General features: G+C 42.8%; 1 protein-coding gene across 1 annotated transcript in view; it reads left to right on the top strand.

The window, feature by feature from the left end:
* Positions 1–17289: 17289 nt before the first annotated feature.
* The window catches only part of SHCBP1 (SHC binding and spindle associated 1), a 28424-nt gene continuing 24003 nt past the window's right edge, over positions 17290–21710 (top strand). Inside the window, exons 1-3 of the mRNA XM_032424425.1 lie at positions 17290–17398; positions 20786–20953; positions 21130–21245. Coding sequence (XP_032280316.1) covers positions 17290–17398; positions 20786–20953; positions 21130–21245 — 393 coding nt within the window. The remainder of the gene's footprint in view (positions 17399–20785; positions 20954–21129; positions 21246–21710) is intronic.

Genomic DNA, 21710 nt, shown 5'->3' with positions numbered 1-21710 from the left:
TATCCTTTACATTACAGGTGAGGAAGCAGGAGCACAGGTTCATCAAGCACCTTGCCCAAAGCCACATATAACTGGTAAGTGGCAGATATGGGATTTGAATCCAGGAACAATCTGGATGCAGGGGAGGACTGAAGAAAGTTCTGCCTCTTTCAGGCTGCTGTAACAGGATGCCGTAGACGGGGTACCTTATAGACAACAGAAGTGTAGTTCTCACAGTTCTGGAGGCTGGAAGTTCAAGAGCAAGACACTGGTAGATCAAGTCCAAGATCAAGGCATGCCTGGGGAGGGCCTGCTTCCTGGTTCATAGGTGGCTCTCTTCTTGCTGTGGCCTCACATGGTGGAAGGTGGAAGGGAGTTCTCTGGGTTCTCTTTTAAAAGGGCACTGATCTCATTCATGGGGACTCCACCCTTGTGACTGAATTACCTCCCAAGAGCCCCACCTCCTAACACCATCAAATTGGGGGTTAGGTTTCAACATTTGAATTTTGGCCGGGGTGGGGGAACACAGAAATTCAGTCTGTAGCCGCCTCTCTTGGCCCATCTTGTGGTCCAGCAAGCAGCAGAGTTGGCCCTGTGGCCCTGGTGTCATTGTTAAGGACAGATAGGGCTATTTGGTCCCAGTGGGGGCGCCCAAGCTGGCTAAGCCCAAAGTTTTCTTTTCACCTGACAACTAGTATTCTCCGTAACATTGTCTGACAAGAGCTAGAGCCTCCATCTGCCATAAAGAGGGCTCTCTGCTGGTCTGATTACCACAGGGCCTTCTTGGAAGTGCTCTCCAGGGGGCAGGTGAGATGGTTGCTGAGGATGCTCCTGCATTTGGTCCTGACAGTTGCTCCTCCAGCTGCTCCAGGCCCCAGACTGCCCTCAGCTGGGCTGATAGGAGAGTCAGAAGTATGATTGCATCCACAGAAATTCTTAACCTCTTCTGTGCCATGATCCCACTGGGTGAAGCCTCCGGATCTTTTTACAGAATAATATTTTAAGTGCATAAATAAAATATATAGGATTACAGAGGAAATCAATTATAATGAAATGCAGTTATCAAATTGTTATAAAATATTTGTGATAGAGTAATATATGTGCTATTTTCTCAACTCATCAAATAATAAGATCTAGAGGTTGGATTAATGACTAGAAAAAGTTCAGAGGAGAGCAAACAAGGAAGGGAAACAAGGCTCCCTGGAGGATGTGGGCTTGTCCTGTGCCTTGAAGGTGGGTAAGATTTGCAAAGACATGGAGAATGGATCATAAATACCAAGTGGAAGGAACAGGGCCAGTGTCTGAGAGAAGGTGACCTTGAGCTCTGGTGAATGGGACACAGAAATCTGGGGTGTGTGAGTCACTTTAATTGGGGCCATGGGTAAATTATAATATTTTAATTACTTTCTTTATTTTACTATCAATGTCCCTTAGTTACAAGCATCTAAAGTAATAAAGAGGCATTCAATTAAAAATATGGCTGTCTCCAAATCAGATGATCATGAGAGTCTGCCCTGCTCTGGAGTCATCAGATTGGATGTGGCACATGCTTCTGCTCTGTCCATGTTAGGGTTGGACCAGCTCAGTGGGATTTCTTGGGGCTGAGCTAAAGGAAGGTGAGGTAATGCCCCTGCTACCCTCCTTCCCAGGTACCTTGGGGTACCTTCAGGGGCAGGGAGAAGGATGCAGTCTAGACTTGCTGCAGTCTTGGGTCAGTGGGAGAATCCAAGGATTGGCAGCGGGTCCTCATTTGAAATGTATATCCATACTGTGTGCATGTGTGTGTGTGCATATCTGTCACACACATATATATTTGACACACATACATATATATGTATTTCACACACACACACACACACACACACACACACACGTAAAGGCCTGAGAACCAGAGAGCTGGTGGTATGGATTTCAGTCTCAGTCCGAAGGGCAGGAATTGAAAAATGTCCCATCCAGCACTCAGGCAGAGAGAGGTGCCATATCCTCTTTCATCCCTCTGTGTCTTTTCCTCTAAATCCTCCCTTCCTCTACCTTTTTGTTCTATTCAGGCCCTCAGTGGGTTGGATGATGTTGCCCACATGGGGAAGGCAATCCTCTTTACTCAGTGTAGGGATTCAAATGCTAATTCTGGAAACATCCTCCCAGACAAACCCAGAAATAATGTTTAACCAGATATCTGAGCACATAAAATTGACCCATAAAATTAACAATCACAAGTCCACCTTTGTTGACATGGCACCCATACATATTTCCTTAAACCACACTTAATCTCCAAACAAAGACAATAACAAGGTCATAATTCCACCTACCATGACACAACAATCCTGTGTCAAACGAAAAACACACTAACCCCTTCCCCAGAAAAGGAGGTAAAATCTGTGAACAATGCTTACTCTTCTTGATATCCTGTGACATAAATACAATGATTTAAAGTCAACATATGGGCCCCTGGGTGGCTCAGTTGGTTTAGCGTCTGCCTTCAGCTCAGATCATGATCCCAGGGTCCTGGGATTGAGTCACACATCGGTCTCCCTGCTCAGCGGGGAGCCTGCTTCTCTCTCTGCCCCTCTCCCTGCTCGTGCTTGTTCTCTCTCTCTCAAAAATAAATAAATAAAAATACCTTAAAAAATAAATAAAATCAACATATCTTATATTACATGCTAGGGAGTGGTAGAGGAAAGAAAACGTGTGTGTGTGTGTGTGTGTGTGTACGTACACAAGTGCATTCATAACAAAATAAGGAGGAAATACTCATGACAACTATAGTCCTTGTTTCTGTAACTGGTCACATGCTCGTGGCTGGTATTTATAACAACTTTCACTCTTCATTTTGGATTCCCTTTGCTCTAAACAAGCACCTCAGTTGGTCATAGTTCTTCACCTGGTGGGGTGACCCAAATCTTCATCCCTGAAGAGGCTGGGTCATTAGTCGTCCTGCCTGGATTGACTTATTGTAGTTTTCCATTGACTTTAATCACAAGGCATGGTAATATAAGAGACACCCTAAAGGATCTCTTGTATTTCAGACTCTTCCTTACCTCCCTGGTCAAATTTCCCTTTGGTGATCAGGATCAATCACCCCAGATGGCACAATAGCTCCCTTCTTTGCCTGTTAATTCAGAGGTATGAGGAGCCCAAAGTGGCCTGGTAGCAGTCTTATCTTACAGGTCAATAGAATCATTGTTGTGTCTCTTGGCAGAAGCATTCCTCCCACTAGAATTAAGACCTTAATTAGGTCTTAATTAGGCCAGGAGAGTGTAATGTGGGTACAGGAAGAAAAAATTTTGCTAATGGGTCATTAAGAGTAAAAGTAAGTGGCATCACTCTCATTTCCACCTCTTGAATTCCTGGATTCATGGATCCTGGCTATGGGAGAAACAGTACCATATATTGGCACTAATTCAGAGCATATACAGCCTTTTGGAAAGCTTTGCCCCAACTCTACAATGCATTGCCACTAGCTGGTGCTTAACAGAGTCTTCAAAAGGCCATTCTGCTGTCAAACCAGCTGCTTCAGGATGGTAGAGAACATGACAAAAATTCCATGAGCATGGCCAATCGCCACATTTCTTTTGCTGTGAAGTTTCTTGATCCGAAACAATGCGCTGTGGAATACCACGATGGTGGATAAGCTATTCTATAAGACCATGGATAATAGTTTTGGCAGAAACATTGCATGCGGGGAAGGCAAGTACATATCCAGAGTAAGTATTATAGCAGTAAGAACAAGAAGAATCACGTAAGTGGTCCAAGGTAATCAACCTGACACCAGGTAGTTGGCTGATCACCCTGGGAATGATACCATTTCTGGGACTCAAGTATAAGTTTTTGCTGTTGGCAGATTGGGCACTCAGTTGTGGCTGAAGCCACTTTGGTGAGTGGAAGTCCATGCATAACTTCTGTTCTTGCTACCATGGCCATGTTCTTCATGAATACACTGGGCAATGACAGGGTGGCTGGGGAAAGAGGAGCACTGGTATCCATACAATAGGTCACCCTATCTGCTTGATTATTAAAATCATCCTCTGCTGAGGTCACTCTTTGGTGAACATTCAAATGGGACACAAAATATCTTCACATTTTTATACTCATTAAGAGGGGTCTATTCCATATCTGTTTCCAAATTTCTTTGTCAAAAATTTTCCAATCATGTTCTTTCCAAGCCTTTGACTATCCAAATCATTGGCCACAGACCATGAATCTATATGCAGTCACAAAGTGAACAAACAAGTGGATTGTTTGAAGTTCTGCTCACTGGGAGGCCTTCTCTTCACCACTGTCCTAAGGGATGTCCCTGTTATGCTGCAGGTGCTCACTTTCAAATGCTGCTTATATGTTGTACAGAACCATCGGAAAACTCTTTTCTTCCTGTGTGAACTGATTGTAGGGAACTCCCCACAAGGCCATAGGTTCGGGCTAGGAGAGACAAGGCAGTGTTGTAGGAGTGGGGATCATGGATATTTGGGTCACTTCTTAATGTAACTTACACCATCAGGGTCTGCTCAGGTATATATTGTTTCTATCTGATGATGGAGTGCTACTGTGCATGTAATGGCTTGGTGGGTCAAATATCACCCAGTTCATGATGGGCATCTCAGTTTGCGTGATAATTTGCTAACCCAGGGTTAAGTGTTTAGTCTTTGCTAAGGCCCAGTAGCAGGTGAAGAACCTGCTCAAAAACGGGGTCATTATCCAAGAGGATTCCCAAATCTAGGGAATCTGGGCTGTGATTCATCTATAGGGCCTGGCCAAAGGCTCCAGGCAGCATCTTCACCTGCCAATGACCCTTCAAGCACCATTGGATCTGCTGGATCATATGGCCCAAGTGGTGGAGCAGCGTGCACAGCAGCCTGGACTTATTGCAGAGCCTTCTCCCGTTCTGGGCTCTATGCAAAACTAGCAGCTTTTTGGGTCACTTGGTAAATGGGCCCAAGTAACACACACAGATTAGGAATATGTTGCCTCCAAAATCCAAAGAGCCTCACTAGGCATTATGTCTCTTTTGTGGGAGGGGCTGGATGAGTAACTTAACTTTTGTCCTAGAAGGGATATCTCAGTATGCCCCACACTATTTTTTATTATGTTTTTATTTTAATTCCATTATAGTTAGCATATAGTGTTATATTATTTTTGGGTATACAATATAGTGATTCAACACCTACATACATCATCTGGTGGTTATCATGACGGGTGTCCTCCTTAATCTCCATCACCTATTTCACCCATCGCCCAACCCACCTCCCCTTTGGTAACCATCAGTTTGTTCTCTTCTCTATAGTTAAGAGTCTGTTTCTTGATTTGTTTTCTGTCTCTTTTCTTTTTTTCCTTTGTTTGTTTGTTTTGTTTCTTAAATCCCATATATGAGTGAAATCATACGGTATTTGTCTTTCTCTGATTTATTTCATTTAGTATTATACTCTCCAGCTCCATCCATGTCATTGCAAATGGCAAGATTTCATTATTTTTACGGCTGAATAATAATCCATTGTGTATATATACCACATCTTCTTTATCCATTCATCTGCCAATGGACACTTGGGCTACTTCCATAATTTGGCTATTGTAGATAATGCTGCTATAAACACAGGGGTGCATGTATCCTTCTGAATTAGTGTTTTCCTATTTTTTGGGTAAATACCGAGTAGTGCGATAGTAGATCATAGGGTAGTTCTGTTTTTAACTTTTTTAGGCACCTCTATACTGTTTTCCAGAGTGGCTGCACCAGTTTGCATTCCCACACAGCAAGAGGGTTCCTTTTTCTTTCTTTCTTTTTTTTTTTTTTAAGATTTTATTTATTTGACAGAGAAATAGAGCCAGAGAGCACAAGTGGGGGAAATGGCAGAGGGAGAAAGAGAAGCAGGCTCCCCACTGAGCAGGGAGCTGACGCAGGGCTCAATCCCAGGCCCCTGGGATCATGACCTGAGCCAAAGGCAGGCGCTTAACTGACTGAGCCATCCAGGCATCCGCAAGAGGGTTACTTTTTCTTCACATCCTCACCAACACTTGTTGTTTCTTATGTTTTTTATTTTAGCCCATTCTGACAGGTGTGAGGTGACATCTCATTGTAGTTTTGATTTGCATTTCCCTGAGTGGTGTTGAGCATCTTTTCATGTGTCTGTTGCCTATCTGGATGTCTTCTTTAGAGTAATGTCTGTTCATGTCTTCTGCCCATTTTAAAATTGGATTATTTGGTTTTTGGGTCTTGAGTTGTATAAGTTCTTTATATATTTTGGATACTAACCCTTTATCGGATATCATTTGCAAATATCTTCTCCTATTCTGTAGATTGCCTTTTAGTTTTGTTGATTGTTTTCTTTGCTGGGCAGAAGCATTTTATTTTGATGTAATCCTAATAGTTTATTTTTGCTTTTGTTTCCCTTGCTTCAGGAGACATATCTAGAAAAATGTCATTATGAATATGCCCCACACTATTGAACCCCTGGAGATTTCACTGGGGTAGAAAGCCCCTGAATTTTTTTTAGATTTATTTTCCACCTTCTGGCATGCAAATGTCTTACTAATAAGTCTGGAGTAGTTGCTACTTCTTGCTTACTAGGTCCAATCAGCATAAAGTCATCAATATAATGGACCAGTGTGGTATCCTGTGCAAGGGAAAGGTGATCAGAATCTCTGTGAACTAAATTATGACACAGGGCTGGAGAGCTGATAATGCCCCTACAGTAGGATAGTAAAATTGTATTGCTGGCTTTGTCAGCTGAAAGCAAACTGTTTCTGGTGGGTCTTACAGATAGGGATGCAGAAATAGCTGCCTATCAGGTACCAGAGGATGTGCTGATTTGCTCAAGCCAGGAAACTACATCTGGCACAGCACCTGGAATGTGAGTCACCCCCTGGTTAAGCTTACAATAATCTGTGTGATTCTCTAAGATTTATCTGTCTTCTGCACAGGCTGAATAGACAAGTTGAATGGGGATGTGGTGGGAATCACTATCCCTGCACCCTTCAAGTCTTTGATGGTGGCACTAATCTCTGCAATCCTGTCACGAATGTGGTATTACTTTTGGTTCACCATTTTCCTTGGTAGAGGCAGTTCTAGTGACCTTCACTAGACTTGGTTTTTGCACCATAATAGCCCTCATACCAGAGGTTGGGGAGGCAATGTGGGATTTTGCCTCTTGCTTTGTATATCTATTCTAATGATGAAATCTGGAACTGGGAAAATGACCACAGAATTGGTTTGGGGACCAACTGGCCCCACTGTGAGGTGGACTGGAGCTAACACTCCATTGATCATTTGACCCCCATTAGCCCTACCCACAGTGACATTTTGGGTCTTCTGGAACTAGAGTCAGTTCAGAGCCAGTGTCTAGAGGTCCCACAAAGTTCTGCTTATTTTCTGTTCCCCAGTACATAGTTACCCTGGAAAAAGGTGTAGGTCCCTTTGGGGAAGGCTAGAAGAAAAATTAATTGTATAAAATTTTGGCAGTATAGTAAGGGGACCCATCCTCCTCTTCATTCAAGGGACTCTGGGTGTGTAAACTGGCTCAAGTCTGGGAATTGGTTGAAGCACAGTGACTATGTTTTTATGGTTCAAGTTAGACTTTTATTTACTCCATGCAGAATTTTTCTGCTTATACAGGTCAGTAAGAATTCTGTTGGCTTCCTATTTCACTTCTAAGAACACCATGATCAATTAGCCAGCACCATAGATCTGTGTCAGACCATTCTGATCGCAGCTTTGACTCTGCTGTGGATTACCAGTAACCACGCCCACTTTTCTTCTGGTGGTTGAGTGCCCTCACTTGGCCCCTGCCACCCTAGGACCCAATTACTCCCATTGCATTTAGGTTTCCTAATTCAGTGGCTGCAGTGCCCATTGCAAGGTCTGGCCTACAGGAAGAGTCATTATGGAGCTCTTCAAGGATAGAGTTGCCCTCAGAAATTTATTTCTCACAGTAGTGGTGAAAGGTATGTTTTCTGAACCCTCCAGTGTGGGTAAGTAGGTCTTAAATGACAAATCTATTCTAACATTCCAACCTTCCTAAGGCTTCGAATCCCAACCTCTTCATTAAACCAAAGCATGTTGGGCACTTCCAATTTGTTCACTGGGTCCACCTTTTGTGGCCAAAACCCAAGTTAAAGTCCTTTCTAATTCTCTGAGTTGCTACATTAAATGCAGAATCTCTGCTTATTGAGGCCATATTAATAAATTTGGCCTTATCCAGTTTTATGTTACTTCCACCATTATCCCACCCTCCTCGTATTCATTTAGGCACATGTTCTATGGATTTCTGCTTGTATAAACTCAATTAGTTCTTTTGGAGTATAGCATATCTCCTCATGGGTCACACTTTGTTCTTTACCTTTAAGGACCTGGTGAGACTTGAGTCTAGTTATAGGTCAAGAAGCAAAAGGGGTGGTGGGGATGAGTCCTGAGGAGAATCAGCATTGTCTTGCAAGGCAAGTGCCTTAGGGGAGGCCATTACAGTTTCCTTAGACAGGGCAGGGTTAATATCCTCTGACAGGGGTGGAGAGGCTGCTGCTTCCATTGGGATTGGGGAGACCATTTCCACTGCAAAGATCCATCAGAATTTAGGGGGTCAATGTCCCTAACTTTATCAATGTTTCTGACACATCCCTCTTCCACCTTATAGGATCCCTTTGCTTCCCAATCAATGCCCTCACCTTACCAGTAGACCCCTGTGAGGCTGGGAGTTCAACCTGCCTTGTAATTCAGCCAGTGGCAAGGTGAGATTCTGTCTTTGTTTTTCAACAATCTCAGCCCTGCAACTACAGGGGAGAAGGGTCTGTTTCAGGGCATACATGGAAGCTTTCAGGTCATTTATGTGGCATTTGATCTGGAAATTTAGATCCCTAAGCTTATCTTTTTCTATGTAGTTTGCCCAGTGATATGGGAGCAACCAACCAATGTCATTATATTCATTAGTCTTAAAAAAATGTTCAAAAGTATCATATACACAGTCCCTCAGCTTCTTGCTTCCTACAAGTGGTTTATTAGGAGTATCCAATGGAGATATTTTGCATCTCTTGATTACCAGGTCACACCATGGACTATCTGTGCTCTCTTTACTGGAAATAGAAGCCACTGGTATTTTTAAATCTAATCAGATTAGAGAGTCAATTTTAGAAATCCCAGGACAAATTCAGAAAATTCATCCCTATATTTCTGTTCCTCTAGAACCACTCTCAGTACCAAAATCTGTATTAGTCAGGGTTCTCTAGAAACAAAGAACCAATAATATATATTATATATTATATATATAATAAGTATTTGTTCTATTCCAGCCCTCAGTGGATTGGATGATGCCCACCTACCTTAGGGAGTAGCCTGCTTTACTCAGTTTAGGAATTTAAGTGTTAATCTCATCCAAAACACCTCATAGAAACACCCAGAATAATGTTTGAACAAATATCTGGGCACCCCATGACCCAGTGAAGGTGATACATAAAATTCCCTATCACACCACTTAAGGAATAATTTGGTATTTTTTCCCCAAAAGTTAAACACATACTTATGTGACATAGAAATTCCATTCCCAGGTATTTACTCAGGAAAGATGAAGACATGATCACAAAATGACTCATATTCAAATATTCATAAAAGGTTTATTGATAATGGTCAAAAATGTGATACAACATAAATACCTAACAACAAGTGAATGGTTAAATAAATTGTGGGGAAAACTTCCATACAATGGGAATAAAAATAAGGAAATACTGTTGTATGCAACAATGTAGGTGGATTTCAAAAGCATTATCCTAAGTTAAAGAAGGCAAAAACAAAAAGAAAACATACTATATGATTTTACTCATATGAGACCGAGAAAAGACAAATCTGTAGTGACAGAAAGCAGATCAGTGGTTGACAGGGGCTGGAAGCAGTATTTTTTTGGGTGGGGAGTGGAATTGTAGGTCATATAGTAGTTGCATGTTTAGTTTTTTTTAAGAAACTGCCAAAATGTTTTCCAGAGTAGTTGTTTTCCAGAGTAGTTTTACCATTTTACATTCCTGCCATCAATGTTTGAGTGATCCAGTTGCTCTGTATCCTCAGCAGGATTTGGTGTTTTCACTATTTTTTATTTTAACTATTCTGACAGGTGTTAGTAATATCTCGTTGTGTGTTTTTTTTTTTAAGATTTTATTTATTTATTTGACACAGAGAGAGAGAGCACACAAGCAGGAGGAGCAGCAGAGGGAGAGAGAGAAGCAGGCTCTCTGCTGAGCAGGGAGCCTGATGTGGAACTTGATCCCAGGACCCTGGGATCATGACCTGAGCCGAAGGTAGACACTTAACCGACTGAGCCACCCAGGCGCCCTTCCTCTTGTGGTTCTAATTGTCATTTCCTTAATGGCTAATGATACTGAACATTTTTTTCATGTACTTATTTGCCATCCTTAAGTCTCCTTCAGTGAAATGTCTGATCATGTCTCTTGCCAATTTTCTAATTAAATTTTTTTTTTTTTACTGCAGGGTTTTGAAAGTTCTTTATATATTTTAGATACTAGTCCTTTGAGGAGTCTCCTTTCTGGCTGGTCTGAAGTCAAATGTCTCTCAGGCCTGTGTGAGTTGTGAGTACTTATTTAACTTAGAGCTTCTTGGCCGTGCCTCCTGAAGTCCCACCCTATGCATCTGTGACTCAGTATTCAGGAACAGACCAGAGGGGAATTTTCTGCTGATTGCTGGAAGTTTTTTTGTGATCGGCTCTTTTTCCTGGTCTTCATTCCTCAAAATCCCAAGCCTGTCTGTCCAAACTCCAATCTCTGTGTCCTCAGCTCTGAGATGCCAGACTCTGCTTAAGACCCCTTTCATACAGCACAACCAGGAAACTGCCTCTGGTACAAAGGCAGGGCAGTCACAGGATTCATGCCATTCACTTCTCTTCTCTCAGGGACCATGGTCCTGCAACAGCTGTTGTTTGAAAACTGTTGTTTCATATATTTTGTCCAGTTTGTTGTTTATTGTGAGAACGTAAGTTTAGTCCCCGTTACTCATCCCCAGCTAGAAGCAGAAGTACTCATCTATGTTCTTACAGTTGGTTAATGTAAACATAAACACTGGGCTGTGCAGGTTGGTGATGTCCAAGAGTTGGAGTGGGGGGGGGGGGGCTAGATGAGCGGCACTCGCTCTTTTTCTGCTTCTGAATTTTCTTAATAATTTTCCAAATCTGACCTGTACTAGTTCCCTAGACTGCATATGTCCAGACATATAGAGAGCTAAATGCCTGAACTATTCTCTACAGGGTTTTGAAGATCAGGATATAGGAATCACTTTTACTTGATATGTTAGACAAATGTAAATAAATACTAAATAAAATAAAAATACAGATGTATAAATATATTTATATCTATCTACACAAGTATATAAAGTAATATGTATTTGGACCAGATGGTTAACGTCAAGATTAGAAGAGTCCTGGATTGGAAGTCCAGCAGACCTTGGTTAGAATCCAGACTCCCCCATTTACAGATCCCTCTGACTTTGGTTGACTCATGAGAATTCACCGAACAAATTTCTTCCAGGTAAACATCTCATAGTAAAGTCGGAGGGGGAAAGAAATTGGGCAGAGGGTTGAGGATCAAGTGAAATCACTTTTGCAAACTGGAGAGCGCTGTGCAAATGTGGGGTGTTCCTGTGTTTTACACAATCTATGTGGGCAGGCAGCAGATGTACCCAAATGCCCAAATCCCTCTGCAATGCATTCTAAGTACAGCGGCCAGAACGCTTTTGCCAGAGCGCCAGTCAAATCACCTCTTTTTCCTTGAAGCTCATCAATGGTATCCCATTACATGTTGAATAAAATCTGAACTTCTTACGAAAGATGGCCTTTGAGGCTTTGTTACCCCAACAGTCGTCTTGTGAGCCACTTCCTCCCTCACACTCTCTACTGAAGGACTATGTTCTGTTTCTGCAACACACAGAACTCTCTCCTGCCTCAGAGCCTCTAGAGCTGGGACTGCCCTCTTCTTGCATCACCCGACTCTCCTTCCTGGATTCCCCTCATCCTCCTGAATCCCCTGCAACCTCCTACCATGGCTGCTTCTGCCTCATCCTGAAGGTTTCAGCCCAGTATCCTCCCCTTAGTGAGGTCTTCCCACGGCCCCCAGTGCAAAGAGGTTCCTGCTCTGGGATTCTCTCTCCTTAACGGTAGTTATACCAGGTTCTGACTTCACATTCATGGAGTGTTCTCTTGTTTAATATGTCTCTCTCCCACTGGACCGTGAACTCCACGAGGGAAGAGCTATGTTTATTTGTTCCCTTCCCATCCCAGAGCCTCACACAGGGCCTGGAGGCTCAAGAGGAGACTTGCTGAGAGAACTCAACGTTTTACCAAGTGCTGAAGAGTTATTTTCTTTTGAAAGTTTAAGCTGCCCTCTAGTGGAAAATACAACCCAAAATTCAGGCCTGGCTTGCTTGCTTTGTTTTTGTTCTTGTTAATGGGGTCCCCAGACTTTCAAATCAGAGTAGCAGAGACCTAGCATCTTGTCTCTCCCTGTCCCAGAGTGGACATCGTGGAATACCTGCCCACCCTGGGCCCACATGGAGCTCCCTACAACAGCAGGTGGAGGGACAAGCCTCTTCCAGTGGGACCCCTCCCAGGCTCTGGGGCCTCTCCGTACCCATCCGTGTTGGTCAGAATTTGCACTGCCTATCCTGATTTATGTCTGCTCCTGGAAACTCGTTCATGTGGATGGGCAGTGACCTTCTATATTGGCTTAGTGGGACTATAGTGCACCCCTGTCTCCCAGAGGGTCATAGCCTTCAGCTATACAAAGAATCACCCACCAGCTTAGAGGGGTTTCTGTCCTTGGGGAAGGTAGTGGGCTGGTTTGGGAGCCGAGGGCCCTCAATCCAGGTAGCCTTCAGTGACTCTGACTTAGGAAACAGGCTAATGATTCGTCTGTGATTCCAGGAGGCCTTTGGGCAGCAGCCGCAGGAGTGGTCCAGGCCCCCGGCCACTTGATTCTAATCCTGAGCCTTTGGTTTAATGGTGTTGTAATATTACATTTGTTAAAAAAACAAAATTCAACTGAATAAACCTTAAAGATCTTATGGGCATTATTCAGTGATTCATGAATAGGTCAGCAACTTGTCTAGCAGATAGAAAGGAGCTCCAAAAAGCTGAACAAAATGGGAGATTTTATAAGCAGAAGGGGACAGGGGCAAGGAAGAAGTGCGACCTCATCCTACTTTGGGGGCAGAAGGGGTCTATCAAGTGGATTACCTCACTAGTTCTAACAGGGAAGTTCCAGATTTTATGGTTTAAGATTACAGTCCTGGGAGAGGTTGAAACTGCAGTTAGATTAGGTATTAAATCTAGGTTTGGTGATGTGAATTTAGCCCAAGTGACTCCATTTTGGGCCTGTTGTCTGTCTATCTGTCTCTCTTCACACATTTTATATAAGAGGAGCAGTATTAATTTAGTTTGTCCCTTTACTAAGTGAAGTTTAGTCGTCAGTGCCAGCAATACAGAGATGAATGGGACGAGGTACTTGTCTTCAAAGAACCTATAGCAATGTCTCTGATCAATGTCGCGAGTAGATTAAATCTCTGAAGTTGCCAACTGATGTTCTACAGATATGTTTATTTGGCTGGCACAGTGTTTAAGTTTCTAAAATTAGTTGCCAACTTTTTAATATGGGAGAGTTCTTATAAAAATCAGATTTCTGGCTTCTTTTGGAAAACCAACATGCCAACACGGGGTCCATCACTACTTCCTATAGGACTCACACAGGGGTCCACTTCTTTTCTTATGTCAGTTGCCTGGCCATTCTGGGCATTTATGCTTGAGACCCCTGTAGTAGGAGCAGTGAAAGGGGAGCAATTGATTCTGGAAGCAAGTGAGAGGGTGGGGGAAGTCTTCTCAGACAGGGTGAGTTCCCAGATGCCATTTTGACAGCCTGAATGGGAGATGGTGGTGGCCCTATGGGGCTGTGGCAGGGAAGGTGGAGTGAGATGAGTGTCATGTATGCTGGAAGGTAAACTGCACTTGAGTTTGGCTTTACAGCACAGTGAATGTGAATCAGGGGCAAGAATTCCAGGTCAAGTGTTCCAGCAGAAAGATGAAAACTGAACTGGCGGCAGGAGAGAAGTCAGGTGTGAAGGGCTTTGTGTCAAATATGAATGATGTCGTCGGGGACTAGGGATCTTGTTGAAATGCAGATTCCCATCCAGCAGATCTGGGGGTGGGGGAGAGACTCTGCATTTCTAACAAGCTCCTGGCCCCTGGGCTATACTTTGAGTTGTTGGGGCTTAGAACACAGGCTGCAATCTAGTGGCCCATGGGTCAGAGCTGGCCTAGGAAATAAGTTTTTCTGGGTTGCATAGTGTTTAAGTTTTTTAAAAAAATAGTTGTTACTTGAAAATCAGGCATTTTCACATAAAAATCTGAATTTTTCCTCTTCACTCATCATTCTCTATCATATCACTAAATTTTATTTTATTTTTAGTATTTTTTCATAATAGACTCTTGTTAATTGTTTTTTTTTTTTTTTTACTTGTTCATTGTGTATCCTCATTAGGCTGTGAATTCCATGCAGACAGGGGCCTTACCTGTCTTGTTTGCCCATTTCCCTTGAATCTAGAACGCTGTCTGGCACTTAGTCTACACTCTATATGTTTATTATTTGTCAAGTGAATCAGCAAATCCACTTTCCTGTGTGCTTACAGTGATTGCCACAGTCCTTGGCCCTCTTCACTCACTTATGTTTCCTCCTGAGAAAGGTGGAGTCAGGACCTGCCTTTGGGAAACCCCTAGGTTTAGGGAACCTGAGGGGAAGGAAGAGGAACAAGGGCAGGAAGGAAGACCAGGAGAGTGAGCAACCAGACGCCAAGGGAGGAAAGACGACAGAGGAGGGGTGCTGGGCAGTCAGTGCTCCCGTGAAGTGGAGGGTGATGGAGGGAGCTACTGGCCCTCAGGAAAGCAGGAGAGGAATGCACTATAGAGAAAGAAAGCACATAGGCTGTATCTTAGGATTGCAACCGGACTTTGGGGAGATTTTTGGGGAAGGCAGTTAGTTTTGAGTCCTTGTGTAGACATAATATAAGGACCTAGTGGTGGGAAAGAGAGCAAAGATATAAAAAAGAGGGGCACCTGGGTGGCTCACTCAGTTGAGCGTCTGCCTTCAGCTCGGGTCATGATCTCGGGGTCCTGGGATCAAGCCCCGCATTGGGCTCCCTGCTCAGCTGTGCGTCTGCTTCTCCCTCTCCCTCTGTGATCTCTCTCACTCTCACTCTCTCATATAAATAAATAAAATAAAATATGTGAAAAAAGAAAAGATATAGAAAAGAGTGGGAATAATGGGTGCCATCCTAAACTTAGGGTAGGTGGAAGGTTGAGATAGGCCACAAGTGGAAAGGAAGAAGGAAAAAAATCCTTTCCTTAGGATAACAGAGAGGGGGTAGGGAAGGCAAACTCCGAAGAAATGTGTGTACCTTACAGGTCTCCACTTAGGGGAAAACTGTAAAAACTTTTGATATGATTGAGCAAGTAATGAATAAACACTGATGAAGGTTTGGAAATGCATCCAGTTTAATAAATAATTTGTCCTTAATGGAGTTTGCAGCAGCATAGATATTTTGTCTCTGACTCTGTGGTCTCCTGTTCCTTTCCAAGACTTTTCCAGAAGCACTGGTTTGGGTAATATCTTGACAGCTGATGAAATATTTGGTAATTGAACAAGAAGAGAGCTATGTTGTCTCCAGGGCTGAGGGAAAAAGGTGAGGAGAAATCCTGCTACCTGTGGTGTTTGCGGGCGGGAGGGCTAAAAGGACAATAATGAGAAAGCTAGCTTCATCTTCAAGGGCTGATGCTTGTCTTGATTTTTCTTGTTTTGTGTGTTTTCACCTTGTGGAACTCAATAAATATTTGCTCGGTGAATGAATAAGTGTAAGGTCAGATGCTGTACAAAAGAGTCAAAGAAATCGTATTTCCTGGAAAAGGTAGTGGAATTAAGTGCAGGTTTCCACAGTTGCCTCCTCTGGCTTCATTTTGTTTCAGTCATAAGGGATCTGAGGGACTTTACCCAAGGTATTCCTTCAAGTCAGTAAGTGGATACATTTTCCCTATGAAAGACTGCATAGCCTGTCACAACCAGGCTCTTGGCCTTCTGTGGGACCAGCCCACTTGGTGTTCTGGTAACCTCTGCCATCACCCGCCCACCTCGGTTCTGACAGGTCATGGCCCAGCTGAAGCATAAAGGGGTGGCTTCCGGAGTTTGGCTGGTTTATAATCTTGACTGTGCTGGGTTAAATTGGACAAGTTAGTTTACTTCTTGGTGACTCTGTTTCCTCAAATGTAAAATGAGAATAATAACATTTCCTGTCTCACAGGATTTTTTTGAAGATTGAATAAAATAATGCGGGTACGTAATATACAACAGGATGACTATAGCTAACAGTGCTGTCTGATCTACAGAAAAGTTAAGAGACTAAATCCTCTCATCACAAGGAGAAAAATTTTTTTTTTCTTTTCTTCTTTTCTTCTTTCTTTTATTTTTATTGTAGCTACCTTTGAAAATGGATGTTAGCTGGACCTACTGTGGTAATCATTTCACAATATATGTAAATCAAATTGTTACACTGCATGCCTTAAACTTATAGGATGATGTAGGTCAATTATTTCTCAATAAAACTGGAAAAAAAGATAGTATAGGTGATGTCTTGCACACAATACTCAATACATGTTAGCTGTTATTATTGGAGATTACAGTTAGCTTTGATTAATAATTATGGGTAAAACATACTTTTACTTACTAAATTTGATTTGACATTCTTTGAAAATATTGTGTGTGTGCATACATAGCAAATGAGAGAGAGGTTGGGGGGGGATGTTGAGAGACACTGAGGCTGATTTTTAGTGATGAAAAGTTCACAGCCACCTAGGCCAATACACTATTACAACTGAAGATGACCTTCTGACGGGTCAAGTGACTTGCTTAAGATAATACCACTCGTAATGGCAGAAACAAGTCTAAATGCTATGTTTTTTGATCCCCAATTCAGTGCTTCTTATGCTAATACCCATTTCCAGGCATGGCTTGGTAATGTTTCAAAATCATCCCAAATTACGTTTCAGTTCAATTTTGTCCACGTTACTCACAGTAAACAAAAGACCAAGAGCGAGGACGGGAAGAGCGGTCCGCCCGCCCAGCAGGTGGCGCAAAGGCGCTGTTACCGGGATTAGAGGAGGCTGGAGAGGGTGGAGCTCGTTCGGAAATGGGGCAACGTACGCTTTCCTTTAATTGGCCCGAGAGCCTCGGCCACCATCCAATCAGAAACGCCTGCGTCACCTTGTTACCGGGCTAGGCGGCTGCCCGCGGAAATTTGAAATGGCTGACGGATTGCTGGGGGGTGTCGGGCTGGGGTCGCAGGCTATGATTCCGCAGCCGGAGTGCACGGGCTGGGCGGTCGAGGAGGAGCCAGCGCCTCTGGAGAAAGGTGAGTACCCGTCTCGTCGGGTCCGAGGAGCCGCCTCCTAGCAGCCGACCGTGTCCGCCGCGGTGGCTTGGGGCGTCGGGACCCTCCGAGGGCCCCTGGGTCTTATCGGCCTTCCGGACCCGGCGGCTAGGGTGGCGGCGGTGACTGTGAGAGGCTCCGACCCCTTCTCAGAACGTCAAAGTCGGGAGGTACCCTGGGCATCTCCCCTTCTCTCCCCATCTGGCTTCAGCTTCCTTGACACGGAAGGGGGTTGGGCTCGCTCAGGAATTTCCAACCTGGAGGTCTGGGTGGGCTTCCGGGTTTTGTTTTTTGCGCGTTCATCTGTGGAGAGACGTCTCCTCTTTTTCATCTCATTCTCAGAGGAGATCACGAACCCTTTCCCAAAAGAAAAGAAACGTGAACCCTTGGCCTCAGTAGCTGCCCTGAGCACTGAGAGTAGCTGACACGCCCAAAGTTAGGGGAGCCAGGATGGGGCAGAGTCTAAAAATAGAGCCCAAGTATAATTTTCAGTCCTGTCTGCCTCTTTATGGAGATTCCGTTATGTTTTTTCCTCATATTTTAAGCTGTTCAGACTTTTCATTTAACATTTTCAGTGGGATTATGTAGTGGAAAGAGTCCTGGCAAACGGAGAAAACATACATGTGACTTAATTCCACTACTAATCCCTCTTGTTAACTGGCAAAAATCACTTGGCCTTGGTTTTCCTATCTGGAAAACAGAGCCATGGTCCTACAGAATGTTGAAGGTGAATTGAAATAATGTGTGAAAAGTAGTACTTTCAAAGTGGCTGTAAAGAATTGTGCCGAAGTAAGGTATTCTTTGCTTCTTTATATTGTGTTAAAATACACATAAAGTTTACCATCTTAACCATTTTTAATTGTATAGTTCAGTGGGATTAAATATATTCACATTGTTGTGCAGCTGCCACCACCATCCCTCCCCATAACTCTTCCCTCTTGTAAATTGAAACTCTGTACCTATCACTCCCCGTCTTCCCCTCTCCCAGCCCCTGGCTACCAGCATTATACTTTCTGTCTCTATGACTTTGGCTACTCTAGGTACCTCATATCAATGAATTCATACAGTATTTGTCTTCCTGTGACTGGCTTATTTCATTTAACCTCATGAAATGTCCTCAGGGTTCGTCCATGATGTAGCAGGTGTCAGCATTTCCTTCCTTTTTAAGGTTGAATAATACTCCTTTGTATGTAGATATCACCTTTTGCTTATCCATTCATCCAATAATGGACACTTGGGTGGCTCCCACCTCTTAGCTATTGTGAATAATGCTGCAATGAGCATGGGTATACAAATATCTTTTGGAGATCCTGCTTTCAGTTCTTTTGGATATATACTCAGAAGTGGAATTGCTGAATCAGATGGTAATTCTATTTTTAAATTTTTGAGGGACCATCATACTGTTCCCCATAGCCGTGTACCATTTTCCATTGCCTATAGCAGTGTACAAGAGTTCCTGTTCCTCCACATCCTCACCAACACTTGTTTCCTTGATAGTTTTTCTTGTTGTTTTTTGATAATAGCTATCCTAATGGGTGTGAGGAGAAGGTATTCTTTCTTTTTTTTTTCTTAAGATTTATTTATTTGACAGAGAGAGACACAGCGAGAGAGGGAACACAAGCAGGGGGAGTGGGAGAGGGAGCAGCAGGCTTCCCGCTGAGCAGGGAGCCTGATGCAGGGCTCGATCCAAGGACCCTGGGATCATGACCTGAGCCAAAGGCAGACACTTAACAACTGAGCCACCCAGGCGCCCCTTATTTCTTTAATAAACATTTATATATACTATTTGATGGGTACTGTTGTAAGTGATTAACAGGTAATTTATTTAATTAATTTAATTGAAATAGGCATGCTATTTTCATCTTCCCTTTATAGGAGAGGAAACAGGCACAGAGAGATTGCCACACAGCTAGTGAGGTATTGATGTCCTCTGAGGCTCATGTGCATTGGCATGTGAGCAGTAGACTTGAGTAGGCTGTGGGTCATTTGTGGGGTCAAGTAGTTCTGGTGGCCTGAATAGAGGCAAAGAAGTCGAAGGAAGGAGAAAATATGAGGAGCAGGGGGCAGTGGGGTGGGGTGTGGTGGAGAGAAAGATTGCTGTTAATAATAGTCTCAGATATCCTTCCTGAAACAACCTGTGGAAACTATTTTGCCAGCTTAAATGCTACCCTCAGCATTGTTTATTTAGTAGTTGTTTTGTCTATTAAAAACATCGTATTAATCAGAATTAGATATGCCACTGACCAAATCATGCCTTATGAAACATAATTACATAGAGCCCAAACCTAATGTGATTAGCATTTTCTAATCCTTTCTTTAGACAATCACTGAAATCAGGAGGAACATTTAGCGAAGTAGCTTTAGCGAAGTAAACCTTACGCATTATTAAGAATCTCTCATCCCTGTTTATTGAGGGGCCATTGACTGATATTGCAGAAAATAAAGGGAGGCTTCAGCTCATTTGTGTGTGAGTGTGTTTTTTTTTTTAAAGATTTTATTTATTTGACAGAGAGAGACAGCGAGAGCAGGAACACAAGCAGGGGGAGTGGGAGAGGGAGAAGCAGGCTTCCCGCCGAGCAGGGAGCCCGATGTGGGGCTCGATCCCAGGACCCTGGGATCATGACCTGAGCTGAAGGCAGATGCTTAACGACTGAGCCACCCAGGCGCCCCAAATTCTTCTTTTTAAGAAAATATTTCTCACTGGCAATATCTACTTTATTTTTTTTAAATTTTATTTATTTATTTGAGAGAGAGAGAGAGAGCAAGAGCAAGGAGGAGAGGCAGAGGGACAGGGAGAAGCAGACTCCCCGCTGAGCAGGGAGCCTGATGTGGGGCTCGATCCCAGGACCCTGGGATCATGACCTGAGCGGAAGGCAGACGCTTAATGACTGAGCCACCCAGGCGCCCGCTTCAGCTCATTTGTGAAGGAATATAGGAAACCAGCTCCTAACTTTAATTCAGCTTTATGGAATTGTTTTGGGAAAAAAAAAAATAACTAAGATATTTGACCATTATAAGTTGCTAACTATAGTAAGAATCATAGCTTTAACCTTTGAAGGAGATCTTTAGTGATTTCTAGTGAATCAAAAGACCCTTTTTCTCTGCCTCCCTGAAAAACTTTACAGAACAACAAAGACCTAACCTATGAAAGATTTTAAGTTCTTATTGTTTTGAAGTAGAACTTGGATTTTGAGATATTTTCAAGTTTGGAAAACTAATTTCTGACAGTGATAAAGGTAAATAAAACACCCAAATCCTTGTTTGTATTTTGTTTGGAATTTCTAAGCAAGGATATGAAATTAGAAGCAGTCTATAAGCACTGGAAGTGTCTAGGATAGTTAAGCCTGCTTATTTTCTTTGTTCTTTTAGGTCTGTTCCAAGATGAAGATTCATGCAGTGATTGTAGCAATCATGATAAGCCAGGTTCTAGTTTACCAAGTTTTGTGCCTTCAGGAAAGACTCATTTCCCAGAAATATTCCAGACAAGTCAACTTTTGTTCTATGAGCGATTCAAAGCTTATCAAGATTACATTTTAGGTGAGTAGGTTTTTCTTTTCTTTTCCTTTTTTTTTTCCCTGCTTTTATCTTTTCAGTTTGCAAGTAGATTGTCTGTCTCAGTCTCCAGATTGCCAGTTGGTATTGAGAAAGTGGATTTATTAACTTTTCTCTGCTTTATGCAGTCTCAATTCTTATTGTGTTTAATCTGTTTGTAGCTGACTGCAAGGCCTCTGAAGTAAGAGAATTCACAGCTGAGTTCTTGGAGAAGGTCCTTGAACCATCTGGATGGCGGGCAGTCTGGCACACTAATGTGTTTGAGGTGCTGGTTGAGGTAAATTTAATTCTGTTGTTAAGACATTTGTCTCTAGCTAAAAGCACTTTCCTTCAGACTGTTACAGCCAAAGTGCTTATTTTTAATTAAAGTTTATGAGCTGATTGAAAATAGCATGTTTTTCACATCTAATTGTCATGGTGTATGAAGTGTTCTGCAAATTTTAAAGGCAGCCAAGGAGGAGCTACCAGGGAATTGAGATGGTTAAAGTTCCAGTGTCCTTTGACAAGGGGAAATGAATTATAAACCTATGAAGTGGAGGAGGTATTTGAGACCATTTAAAAAATAAAGAGGTCTCATTATGAAGTCGGTGGAATTTCAATTAATTTTTTACCTTCTTAGTTGTAGCCCATTAAATAACTCAAACCAAGCAGGCATTTTAAAACTGGCCTATATTTTGCCTAACAAATCTGTAGATATATGGTCAATCTCTTGATAATGTGTCCCATTGTCAAAAGTAAAAAC

Source organism: Phoca vitulina, unplaced genomic scaffold (assembly GCF_004348235.1).
Source record: "Phoca vitulina isolate PV1807 unplaced genomic scaffold, GSC_HSeal_1.0 scaffold30, whole genome shotgun sequence".
Lineage (NCBI taxonomy): Eukaryota > Metazoa > Chordata > Mammalia > Carnivora > Phocidae > Phoca > Phoca vitulina.
This window is presented reverse-complemented; position numbering and strand designations above follow the sequence as displayed.